Source organism: Oncorhynchus mykiss, chromosome 1 (genome assembly GCF_057628025.1).
Source record: "Oncorhynchus mykiss isolate SJ-2025 chromosome 1, ASM5762802v1, whole genome shotgun sequence".
Classification (NCBI taxonomy): Eukaryota; Metazoa; Chordata; class Actinopteri; order Salmoniformes; family Salmonidae; genus Oncorhynchus; species Oncorhynchus mykiss.
In genome coordinates this window covers 26,391,037-26,405,208 of record NC_143022.1, presented here as the reverse complement: position 1 = coordinate 26,405,208, position 14,172 = coordinate 26,391,037, and the positions used below count along the sequence as shown (strand labels likewise).

At 39.6% G+C, this 14,172-nt stretch overlaps 1 protein-coding gene across 1 annotated transcript in view; it reads left to right on the top strand.

Annotated features, from left to right (window-relative positions):
* Positions 1-5,292: 5,292 nt before the first annotated feature.
* Positions 5,293-14,172, top strand: part of cmip (c-Maf inducing protein) — a 42,034-nt gene continuing 33,154 nt past the window's right edge. Inside the window, exon 1 of the mRNA XM_036974229.2 lies at positions 5,293-6,271. Within this exon, the coding sequence (XP_036830124.1) occupies positions 5,945-6,271 (327 nt within the window). The 5' untranslated portion in view covers positions 5,293-5,944. The remainder of the gene's footprint in view (positions 6,272-14,172) is intronic.

The following is a 14,172-nucleotide window of genomic DNA, read 5'->3' as shown; positions in this document are numbered from 1 at the left end:
AGCATTCCACAAGCTTCCCACAATAAGTTGGGTGAATCTTGGCCCATTCCTCCTGACATAGCTGGAGTAACGGAGTCAGGTTTGTAGGCCTCCTTGCTCGCACATGCTTTTTCAGTTCTGCCCACAAATTTTCTATGGGATTGAGGTCCGGTCTTTGTGATGGCCACTCCAATACCTTGACTTTGTTGTCCTTAAGCCACTTTGCCACAACTTTTGAAGTATGCTTGGGGTCATTGTCCATTTGGAAGACCCAATTGCAACCAAGCTTTAACTTCCTGACGGATGTCTTGATGTTGCTTCAATATATCCATATAATTTTCCATCCTCATGATGCCATTTATTTTGTGAAGTGCACCAGTCCTTCCTGCAACGAAGCACCCCCACAACATGATGCAGCCACCCCCGTGCCTCACGGTTGGGATGGTGTTCTTCGGGATGCAAACCTCCCCCGTTTTCCTCCAAACATAAGTTATATTTTTGTTTCATCAGACCAGAGGACATTTCTCCAAAAAGTCTGATCTTTGTCCCCATGTGCAGTTGCAAACCGTAGTATGGCTTTTTTATGGCTGTTTTGGAGCAGTGGCTTCTTCCTTGCTGAGCGGCCTTTCAGGTTAGGTCGATTTAGGACTTGTTTTACTGTGGATATAGATACTTTTGTACCTGTTTCCTCCAGCATCTTCACAAGGTCCTTTGCTGTTGTTCTGGGATTGATTTGTACTTTTCGCACCAAAGTACGTTAATTTCTAGGAGACAGAACGCGTCTCCTTCCTGAGCGGTACGACGGCTGCGTGGTCCCATGGTGTTTATACTTGCATACTATTGTTTGTACAGTTGAACGTGGTACCTTCAGGCATTTGGAAATTTCTTCCAAGGATGAACCAGACTTGTGGAGGTCTCCAATTTTTTTTCTGAGGTCTTGGCTGATTTCTATTGATTTTTCCATGATGTCAAGCAAAGAGGCACTGAGTTTGAAGGTAGGTCTTGAAATACATCCACAGGTGCACCTCCAATTCACTCCAATTATGTCAATTAGCCTATCAGAAGCTTCTAAAACCATGACATCATTTTCTGGAATTTTACAAGCTGTTTAAATGCACAGTCGACTTGGTGTATGTAAACGTCTGACCCACTGGAATTGTGATACAGTGAATTATAATCTGTAAACAATTGTTGGAAAAATTACGTAAAAATAGATGTCCTAACCAACTTGCCAAACTATCTTTTGTTAACAAGAAATTTGTGGAGTGGTTGAAAAACAGGTTTTAATGACTCCAACCTAAGTGTATGTAAACTTCCGACTTCAACTGTATATGGAGCCCTCTGCATTGTTACAAAATTTGGGAGGTCCATGGCGATGCGGTACAGATCTCAATTTGGCATCTTTATGCCTCCGGAGGCTCTGCAATTGCGTCGCACCCTCCATTAGGGAGACTCGGACCACATTTTCGGATCAAGCATAAATTGGATTTTAAGTTGCTGGGTGTAATTGGCTGATGACCTTTTGAACTGGCTTTTCAGTCAGTGGACAAATTTGGCATCTGTTGACCCCATTTGTTCTGTGTGAGTTACAGCTGTTGCTTTCCGTCTCAATAGAAGGGCAACTCATCACCTATACACTACAGCACACACAGACACATACAGTATTAGAGAAAATGCATTCACACACACACACTTAATGCCTTATTAATGCAGCCAACAGAGCTCAGGACACCTCTGAAAAGCACCAAGAACACATATTATACTGTATCACAATCTCCACTTAACACTGTTTACTTGCAGCATGTTACAGTGTATTGCTGAGAGATACTCAACATTCCAGTGTCCCTCACACAGTTTAAACACTATCCACATTCAGTGGTCGAAACAGTGCTTTCACAAAACATTCACCCATTGTGTAGCTATCAAAACACTTTGATGCACTTAAGCACTGTTCTTCTGGGAATTCTGCAATAGTACCATCAAGTGGTTGTTAACCAAAATAGGGATGTGAGAGGAACATAAATTCAAAGCTATTTGTATTTTGTATTCAATTCTGTGGTGTAGCAAGGAAGGTGTCATGGAATGAGCTCAATCATGAGTGTCTTTTGGTTTAACAAAATCGATTAAACACGACTCTGTGTGGTCAACTGGGTAGTTATTCCTCTGTGACTTCAGCCCTGCTTGAAGTGGTTTAAATCGGGTAGCATTCAGGATGTTTTTTATATTCAGGGGTTACTGAGGAGTTATTTCCCCAAATAATCCATTATATTTTGGTTATTGTTGATTTTTTTTGGAAAAAGTAGTTAACCAAGAGAATCCTCTCCAGAAGTGTGTGTATGTCCGATACAGTCCAAAAATGTTTCTCATGTCATCAGTCAAGTTAAGATATTGGACTATCAAGAAGCAAAAGAAAACAGCCATATGGTGCATTTTAAATGATGATGATGTGGATGGTGACTCTTTGCTTCCTGAAAGACCAATATCTTTAAAACTTGACTGCTGTTGTCTCATTTTTTATAAAAAATTGCCAAATCGTTTTTGAGTGGAGTTTCCCTTTAACACAACAGGATTACTGAAGATAATCAGGATGGAGTTAATTAATTTAAATCAAGCTGCTCTCATTACGTCCTCATAATTTAACAAGAGATCTTGTGACTTGGGACACTGATGAGTAGCTAATGTTAAACTGAGACCTGAGAGACTGTGCTGCCGGACAACTTGATGAGACTTGTTCATGTCCACCAGTGGCATGTGAAGGGAAGCATAACAGAAAGCCACTCATTGCTTTGACAAAAATCTGTTTTTTGAGATTTACGTTGAGAGTAATCAATGTTTAAATATTAATGCTGATTGTAAAGGAATTAATGAATCAGAAATTAGGAAACTATCTGTTATGCCCTAAGGTATTGGGACCTCCTTATGTTTGTTGCATTTGAATGTGGTTTATCATTTAAAGAACAGACTACATAGGGGGTTATTTAACTTCCTCTTATATCTGAAATGTCTGAACTGCATAATGACAGTCACATTGTCTTTCATTTTCAGCTTTACTAAGCGTTCAGGCATGACAGACCAAGGCTTGCTATTGTGTGATGCAAATATGGAGCACAATTGGTAAGAGTGCTACCTCTGCAATGTTGTGGTCAAGTTGCGTAATGGGAGTGGGTGGAATTGAAAAAGCATTCAGAGAAATGTGTTCAGCTCCCAATGGGAGCATCTAGACCTTAGTGGAGAGACGAAGCAATATGTAACTTTTTGGATGACCCGACCAAATTTACAGAAATGTTAGTTATAGATCTAAGATGCGCTAGATATGTTCTATGTACGCTATTTCTATGCTTCCCGTTCTTAAGTTTCGTTTTGCATCTTACTTTCAGTTTTGTACCGTGCTGAAAATACAATATTTTTGGTTAAGTAAAATATATTTCACAGCGGTTTAGATGGTACAATGATTCTCTACACTATACTTGCTTCTTTTGTCATAAACTGAAATTAGGCAAACTATTAGAATTTAGCAACCCGGAAATGGCGGAGTGGTTTCTGCATTGTGCATCTTTGGAGAGCTGCTTGTTTTTGACAGTGTGACCCATGAGTTTAGTGTCCAAGGTACTGTATATTTCACATTATAAACTGGGCGGATTGAGCCCTGAATTCAGATTGTCTGAAAGCCATGGTATATTTAAGCAATAATGCACGAGGGGGTGTGGTATATGACCAATATACCATGGCTAAGGGCTGTTCTTACGCATGAGGCATCGCGGAGTGCATTAATACAGCCCTTAGCTGTGGTATATTGGCCTTGTATCACAAACCCTGAGGTGTCTTATTGCTATTATAAACTGGTTACCAATGTAATTAGAGCAGTAAAAATAAATGTTTTGTCATACCTGTGGTATACAGACTGATATACCACGGCTGTAAGCCAATCAGCATTCAGGGCTCAAACCACCGAGTTTATAACAGACTGTATACCACGGATTTGACAAAACATTTAGTTGTACTGCTCTAATTATGTTGGAAACCAGTTTATAATAGCAATAAGGCTCCTCAGGGTTTGTGAGACATGGCCAATATACCACGGGTAAGGGCTCTATTAAGGCACTCCGTGTTGCATAACAACAGCTGTTAGCCGTGGTGTATTGGCCATATACCACACCTCCTCAGGCCTTATTGCTTAACTCTGGTCTACCTGCTGTGTCCCTCCCCACAAACAAAACATAATTTCCAAATGTTAATGAAAAGAACCGGCCCAATTACTTAAGACAATGCTGCGTTCGTAACCAAGTGGGAGGTAGGAATTTACCAGTTGTGATGCCGTAAACACCAGTTGGATGCATTCACATGCATTGAATTCATTTAGAAACGCTGATTGGCTAATGGCCAACAAGCTGCATAAACCATCAATTTAAAAGTACAGCTATCATGCTTGTAAATAAGGTACTCCATTCAAAAACCATATTAATAGATAGCTTTTTATAAATGTTTTGTTGCATTTAACTACCGAAAATGCTGTTAGCAAGGTGACGTCAGAGCTCATGATGATATGAGTTCCCACTTGTTGGACCGACCAGTTGGAGGTCGGTTCAAGTGGATTTTTGCCAGTCATATTTGGTAAATTCCCACTTCCCACTTGGTTATGAACGCAGCATTAGAGGTCCCTCTTCTATCTCTGCAATACTTATCCTACTCAGTATACCCTTCAGCATGCCCATACTGTATTGTCAACAAAGGCTGTTACATACAGTAGGTTTGTGACAACTGTTTTCTTAGATTTCATCTGGAAACATCAATTCATACTGTCACTGTGGGTCAAGAATGGGACTAGGAGTCTCTGACCCATTGCTGAAACCGTTTTAATGGTTATGTGTTGTGCAGTCCCCCATCACAGACCGTGTGGATGCTAATCAATCAATTCGGGGAATGAAGTATCAACATTGAGCTCACAGTTAAAGGAAACTGTCAGTGATTCATGTTTATTATAATGTGAATCAAAACGCTAAAGAATTTGCAATAAAATGGAAACTATAGCCTACAACCGTTTTCGGTTTGTAATTGAAACAGTAGCCTACCGACAATTAGGCGGATATCCTCATTAAATATTGCCAAATGTTTCCCTCAGTATCCTATCGGGTCTTCTTATGATTCATAACGCCCGTGATTCCAGCAACATTTATTAAGTAGAATGATTGATTTCCGTGTCAAACGCAGTCTTCTTTAACAAAAATAGAGACAACACTGCTAGACGAGAAAATTGACATGTAGGTCGTGCGCCCTCCATTTTTGTGTTGAGGAAACTGTACACCCTCCTATCACATAGTAGGCAGCAGACAGTGGAGCTAAAAGACGCACAGCGCATCCGCTTGCCTCCCCATTGACGTCACTTTGGTATCACATGAACGAGAAGGGACCAATCCAAGTGGCTCTATCGAAGTGCTTGGGTTCTTTCACGAAGATAGAAGAAAAAGACAGTAAAAAGGAACCATGCCAATGACCGTTTAAAGACCAAGAAACACGTCGCCTTTGGATTTGGGTGTTTTCTATCAAAGCTACGTGACTTGTATGAGTTCAATCTGTGGAAGATGTTATCTGGACTGGAGTTGGCAGAATGGACATGGCCCGAACATATTGAGTAGCTCGTTGGGGGTGCTAAACGCGGACAGGATAGACATTACAGTGGGAATGGTGTGGATATAGGATTATTTGCCTATCCAATAACTGCTCTTTTACTTTTCCGTTCTGAAATACCCCCATCAAAGACTCTTTCATGGCTTTTCTATCAGTGGCTCCGCCGTGTCTGTTTTTCGCCCACAACACTCTTTTAACAATTGAGGTCGTATCGCGGTAGCTTTGCTCCCAAGGTTTACAATCCAATCCAATTGGCTTTTCTTTTGAAATATATATATTTAAACTAATATTAGATAGGCCTACATTGTTACCTATAGGATCTTTTTGCGACTAGTTGAATATGGATTTTAACAGCAGCGGCGGGGGTAACGAGCTACATAATAAACAATTCTATCAATCTGAGGAGAGCAAGCCTTTGCTGGGGGAGATGTCTGCGCCGACGCCACCGGAGGGGAATAATATTAAGTTAGGCGCCGGGCCGTGCAAGAGAACCCTTCTCCATTGCAGCAGCGGGATGCGATATAAACTACTACAGGAGGGGGACATCCAGGTGTGTGTGGTCAAACACCCTCGGACCTTCCTCAGCAAAATTCTAACCTCAAAATTCTTACGAAGATGGGAACCGCACCACCTCACCTTGACAGACTGCAGCCTGGCGTCTGCGACGGTGAGTTGCTACTGTTGTTGCAACATTGTGTGCACGTACAATGTTTACACCCCCCCCCCCCCCCCCCCCCCCCCCAAATGCTGTCTTTTTTAAATGTGGGCTTTGTTATCACTTGTAATAATCCGTTTAAACACGACGATTGACGCATTTTCTGTGATTAACAGCAGAAAATGTAGCCTATCAGTTTCCTTTGTTACCTTCCAAGTTCCATTTGCTCAGCTGATAATTAGATCGCAACATTGTTGCTTTATTTCCCTCTTCGGTGACACTGTTGTCGCTACACCTACACACATCCTCTGACGACTGTGCAGTGGACTCCTATTTTCTACGCTTTTATTTTAGTTGGCTACGATTTTCATATCATTATAACATTTGATAATCTCTAGGACTATTGGTTCATCAAACATGTATGGCTGTTGATATGGTTTATCAGTCCTCGGCGGCCTAGGCCTACTGTTGTCCTCACGTTGGATACATAGGCACGGACTGACGTGTTATTTCTGTATTAAAGCATTGTTTTGTGGGCAGTGAGTGATGGCATGCTCACAAATGTATTGGATGACATTTTCTGTAGTCTATGAAAGCTGAATTGGGCCTAATGTTAATCTCCCAACAGCTGCCTCCTATGGATTTGTATCACATTAAATACTGTTGGCCCAGGCCAGGGCAGGGATCAATTCAGTTTTTAATTAAGTGAATTCAAGAAGAAAACAATAGGCATTTATCATATTTAATTTCAATGCACTTCCTGAATTGATCCTAACTGTGATGTAAAAATTACTGTACTCATTGGACTCTGATCTGCTGTGTAAACCTTGTATGAAGCCATAGCTCATAGATTAAAACTGTTTTCAACAGGAATGCCATACGAAATATGAGTTTTTAAACCAAACAAATAGTATTAATATTACTCTTCCTATAAGTGTCTGGTCTCTTAAAAAGGTTCACACCTTATTAAGAGACTTCCTGGTTAAATGCATCTAAAATGGTTGAAAAAAATATGATCATGATCACTGTTAGGCTATTATTATTATTATTGTTACTGTTGTTTACTGGTAGCAGTGGGACAGTTGTCATAAGGCTTAGGGCATTGTTTTATCAACAGGTCTTCTAAGAGGACATTGGTTTTTTTCTTTTACATTTTTACCCATTTGAACAATTTCACCCATGCTGCATGCAGTAAGCTAATAATGCCACATTTGATATTTTTCAGATTTTATTATGAATAGACTTCATATAGTAAACAATGGTGGGGATATTTAATTATGTATTTAATAAGTTACTTAAATAAGAATATGAACATGGTGTGTTTTGAATGTATTACACTTATGCACAAGGTATAATTTAATTGCAGTACAATTGGCAAGTCACCCATGGGGCTGTTCACAAATGTTTTGTCTTGGTAGACTGCATTACAATTTACGAAGACATACTGTCAAATCTATTCTTATAGCTCATCTTAACTTGTGGATAATCACACTAATGCCGCAGTGCTTCAATGAAAAGCACAGTACAGTTACAAGTGTCAAACACTCCCAGACAAGACGTCTTTGTCACACATCATGACAAATTAGACAGTATTTTGTGGCTTGACCTAGTTGTTGATGAGAATATATATATATCCCTAAAATATGGTAGACTACATAACTTTACAAAAAAGTTATGTCTTCCTTCACAGCTCATTCTATCAGATGTGAAGAGTAAGGTGCTGACTAACCACCTCACCCCATTATCAATAACAGTCCCTCTCAGCAACAGGGTCACTAATAGGTGTCCAACAGGTGCTTAGTGTCTGGCGGTGTGTCACTAATGGAAGTGTAGTTGTCTGTGGCTAATGGTCTCTTTGGGCCACAGTCAGTGTCTTACTTTTAAATCTGTAATGTCTGTCTGTCTTTAGAAGTGAGCTGTTACATGTATTGTTTGATGTGTCAATATAGTATTCATAACAAGGTACTGTTCTTAATAAATTGCACATTAAAGCCATAAGGAAATTATTTCTCCCCCATACATTGTAATTCCACAGTTTGACTATATGTCAGACAAGTCAGGTCTATAACTAGTTCAATCGCAAATTATCGAGTGCAGAACTGTTGTTGTTCTGTACTAAAAACAACTTGAATTATGTTTCCTTTGTGTATTGGGTCACCAAACTGTGACTGAAACTTGAGCCATGCCACACAAGTTCAGGTGCATTTTCTCCTATCAGACTTACTCCTTTCCTGTCATAATTTACATTAGGACAAAACTCCAAGCCATGTGGATGCTTCAGTTTCAACAAATGAGGTAGGCTACTGTATAAATAGATGAGGGCCTGATATGAGAAATGTGAATCATTCCTCTTCTTAAGCATAGGCCAGTCACTATTGAGAACCTGCATCATATTTGCGTAACACCAACCCATTACAAGAACTTCCTGTCACGCCTCCTTCACAAAGGCCTACAGATTAGCTTGCAGTTCTGATATCTCAAGGGTCCTATTATGTCTTGAAGCGAACACGAACAGACAGAAACTAAGAACATGAGGTTGAGCAGGGTTAGGCCATACTACTCCCCAAAGAGCTCAGATTAGACAGAGATACCTTACTATCAGCAAGCAACTGAAAACACAAGATGAGGCAACTTTCTATCGACACTTTACATACAAGGGTTGGCTGGCCTTCTCTTGTCAATCGTAGGCTCAGTCACTGGTATACTTTTATTTACAAAGCCAATTTGGGTTTACTACCTTTTTATTTGGCCGTTTTTGTTGTTCAGAAATGTGGTGGGTACTCTCTTCGTTCACAGGACTTTATCCTGCTAACTGTTTTTTTACAGTTTATTTATTCTGTTTTTTTACTAGATTACCTGTAGTTGTTCATGTCTGTAATTGTGTATTGACTTGGTGCAGCCTATCTTGGTCAGGACGCTCTTGAAAAAGAGATTTCAAATCTCAATGAGCCCTTCCTGGTTAAATAAATAAAAAATACAATCTAAACATTGAAAGTCAGACTGAAAAACCAAACTATTTTTCACATCATACTCCATTATAGCTATTATTGTAGCGTAAAATGAAGTGAAGACATTTATAATACGCAGTTGTGACACACACAGAAGCCTCAGAGAACCTCTTGGCAGACACGTGTTCACATTCAAATACAGGATCATCCTCCTTTTGTTGGGATAATCACCCATTAAGAGAATATTTGAATTATTGTCTGGAATTAAGCTGTAGTACCCTGACATATGGTTTCTTATTATTAACCTACATTTGACTGTCCCCTTTTCCAGAACATTCAGTAGAGGGAGAAATAAAGAGAACGTGTGCATTAATGAAATAAATGTGATTTTTATCATAATTTTAGACATATAGACTTAGGCCTATTTGTCACCGACCCAGTAAATACGTTTTAGGCCTTATTATAAAAGTGTACAGTAGCCCGCTGTATGCCATAACTATGATGAGCAGTGGTTTAGCTCGTGTGCATTTGACCAATGGGTGTTGTTAATCAGAAATCCCTTTAAATCAAATACAGATGTTACAACAAATGTTATAGATTTTCTAACTGAAGTGGTACTAAACTACCATAAGTTTGCCACCTTTTGTAACCCAATCTGTACAGTAACAGTGGAACAGGTGCTATCAAGTATAAACATTTGTGTAGCCCAGTACTCAGACACGGTATACAGTACATGGGATCCTTGGCAGTTCAGGAGGGAGTAACAGAGTGGTGAAAGGAAGGGCAGTGAGCTGGTCATGTGGCATCAGAACTAGATTATTCCCCTCCCTTACATGGTTCATCATATTGAGAACCTTTGGAACCTCTGCTGTGGTGAGGTCCTGGCTGGGCTCTATTTTGTCAGTGTCAGTGTGATTGTCTCAGCTCTCACAGCGTGATTGTCTCAGCTCTCACAGCGTGATTGTCTCAGCTCTCACAGCGTGATTGTCTCAGCTCTCACAGCGTGATTGTCTCAGCTCTCACAGCGTGATTGTCTCAGCTCTCACAGCGTGATTGTCTCAGCTCTCACAGCGTGATTGTCTCAGCTCTCACAGCGTGATTGTCTCAGCTCTCACAGCGTGATTGTCTCAGCTCTCACAGTGCATTTCCCAAAGTAATACCTTTTAATGTATTTTGTTTGTTTTGCCATGTTCATAGAGTGAAATCCCAGTACATTTAAAAATATATATTTTGTCACACGAATGGGTGCAGTGAAATGTGTTGTTTTACAGGGTCAGCCATAGTAGTACAGTACCTCTGGAGCAAATTAGGTTTAAGTGCCTGCACAGACAGATTTTTTCACCTTGTCGGCTCAGGTATTCAAAGTCCTTCACACTTACACTAGAGCTTGTTTATCAGACAGCAGCCTGGTTGGTAATTTACAACCTACTGGTTGGTTCCTTATTATGCAGTTACAGTAATAATAACCTGTTTTGTTACAACTTGCTGCACATAAAGCCGATTTACTGCATCATTCATTTTGACACATAGAAAAGTGGCCATTTGCATGATATTTGGGAAGGCATGTTGGCACAATTGTATTGTTTATTTTTCATTATTGAATCTAAGCCAAGAGACAAATATTTCTGTGAGTTACATAATAGTATGTTCCAGCATTGTATGATGAAACGCTTACACCCTATTTGCCCTGTATCCCATAATCCATTTCACTTTTATTTTTTACCATCTTTCACACTGGAAGCCTTCATGCCTGCCGGACCAGATGTGATTGCTTAAAGTACTCGGCTAGTATAACATTACAAAAACCAGTATAAAGTTTATCAAGGTATTGGCAAAAAGAAAAACCACAGCTTGTCAAATGTGTGTTTTTGTTTGAAGAAAACGGGGTAATGGTTGCTATCACATGCAGGTCCACTGCAGCCTGTCTCGTATTAGATCAAGACATATTGTGCAGGTCACAGTCACTATATGGAGTTGTCCACATACACCAGTCAGAATCCCCCAATGCGTCATGGCTTGAACTGATTAACCTCAGGTCCACTAGGTCATGCCTGATTAATAATCCTCCATACCTCACCTTTTGCAAACTGATGCTGTGTTACAAAGTAGCCTAATGTACCTTTCAAACCACTGTGTTCTCTGTTTCTCTAATCACTCATAGTTTCAGGCTGCCATTGAAGTCTCATTAATTGGATATCCTTCATACAAGCTGTCCAGAGGCAACTGCCATCTACTGGTCTCTGATGTTCATAACATGTGCAAATGAGAAAATGGTGGAGAGTACTTGGCTAGCAATACCCATAATGCCTATACAATGGAAGGAGAGATTTAATGCTGCATTTTTGTGAATAGCTGTTTTCATATTTTATTTGCATCGGTATGTAGAAGCGCCTGGCAGTATTTGTGTACCTTCTATACATTCTCAGATTAATTTACAATGAATGCTTTTTACCATCTTTTTTTGGTGTGGTACAATGTTTTTGCTGCCAAAATACATTCATCCTCAAATTTGGTTGATTGTAACATCCTATAAAGACACATGGGGTATAATTGAATAAGGTGAGCACAGTGTTGGTAAATTCATTGTGTTCATTACAAGAGCTAAAGAATTGATCATGAACAGTGACCACTGAAACCTGCTTTGATTGTTAGACTATATCATGAGCAAGATCAACATTGATTGTCTTCATCGTTCATATGATCAGTTTGCCAGTGCACCTGAATACAGAGATGCTTTCCACCTGGTTCTCCCTGGAAACAACAAAAACATGTCTCCATTTCACCTCCTTGTTTCCATGGCAACATAGCTGTGTTGGTGAGAAGAGCTGTACTCCACTTCTCCTCAAGGAAGAAAAGCTGAATAAAAAGAGACTAAATTAGATGAAGAAAGACCATAAAGCAAAAGTGAATAAAACAACATGAGGGATGAAGATAGATTGATGCAAGTTACCACAGCAAGCTCTTGTACAGGATATTGCATCTTTGACAATTTATGGTAGTTCCCAGTGAGCAAAATTGGTTGAAAGATGGCTTTTCAATGTCTTGTGCTCTAGGGGATTCAATTAACCCTATCTGTTTGCTCCTGTAATATAGACTTTTTCATTTGAATTTCTCAGAGATGCAAGGTTCCACTCCTCAAGTGACTTTAGTTTTTTGTCTTGCTTTGCTATTTGTGTGCATGCATGCATATGTGGTGCATTTGTGCATGCACCTGTGTCCAGATACACGCACAATAAGTTAAATTAAAAATGGTATTGGACAGTGCCTTAAGTATTCATACCCCAACTTTTCCCACATTTTGTTGTTACAGCCTGAATTTAAATTGTTTTAAACTGAGATTTTTTGGGCCACTGGCCTAAACACAATACCACACAATGTCAAAGTCAAATTATATTTAAATTTTTACAAATTAAAGTTAATGTCTTGAGTAAGTATTCAACTCCTTTGTTATGGCAAGCCTAAATAAGTTCAGGAGTAAAAATGTCACGTAAATGTCATGGACACACTGTATGCAATAATAGTTAACATGATTTTTGAATGACTACTTCATTCACCCCACACAATTACCTACAAGGTCCCTCAGTCGAGCAGTACATTTCAACCACAAAGACCAGGGATGTTTTACAATGCCTCGCAAAGAAGGGCACATTTGGTTGATGGGTAAAACATTTTTTTTTAAAGACATTGAATTTCCCTTTGAGCAATGTGTATTAATTACACTTTGGATGGTGTATCGATACACGCAGTCACTACAAAGATATAGGCATCCTTCCTAACGCCGTTGCCAGAGCGGAAGGAAACGGCTCAGGGATTTACGAGATAGAAAACTGATCAACAACATTGTAGTTACTCCACAATACAAACTTAATTGACAGGGTGAAAAGCTTGTACAGAATACAAATATTCCAAAACATTCATCCCGTTTGCAACAAGGCACTAAAGTAATACTGCAAAAAATGTGACAAAGTAATTGTACTTTTTGTCTTAAATACAAAGTGTTATGTTTGGGGTAAATCCAATACAACACATTACTGAGTACCACTCTCCAATTTGTCAAGGATAGTGGTGGCTGCATCATGTTATGGGTATGCTTGTAATCATTAAGGACTGTGGAATATTTCAGGATAAAAAAAAAAAGCTGAATGGAGCTAAGCACAGGCAAAATCCTAGAGGAAAACCTGGTTCTGTCTGACTTCCACCAGACACTGGTAGATGAATTCACCTTTTAGCAGGATAATAACCTAAAACACAAGGCCAAACCTACACTGGAGTTAGTTTTGTCTTAAATCTGCGTTAAAATCTCTGGCAAGACTTGGAAATGGTTGTCTAGCAATGATCACCAAATAATTTGACAGAGCTTGAAGAATTTTGAAAAGAATAATGGGAAAATCTTGTACAATCCCAGTGTGCAAAGCTCTTAGGGACTTACCCAGAAAGACTCACAGCTGTAATCGCTGCCAAAGGGCTTTGAATACCTGTAAATGAGGTATTTTCAATAAATTTGCTAAAATGTCTAAACGCATATTTTCACTTTCATTGTGGGGTATTGTGTGCACTTAGACAGGTGAGGGAGAACATCTATTTAATCCATTTTGAATTCGAGCTGTAACATAAAATGTGGAATAAGCCGAGGAGTATGAATACTCTCTGAAGGCACTGTAAAATGTATTTTGTTCTTAGACAAAAAAATCTATATTTGATATAGGGATGGTGTAATGCAAATCACTCCTGATTTCACAATATGGCTACGGCATGTCAAACAACGGCATCCTCCCGGATACTCTAGACCCACTCCAATTCGCATACTGCCTCAACAGATCCACAGATGACGCAATCTCTATTGCATTCCACACTGCACTTTCCCACCTGGACAAAAGGAACACCTATGTGAGAATGCTGTTCATTGACTACAGCTCAGCATTCAACACCATAGTGCCCTCAAAGCTCATCACTAAGCTAAGGACC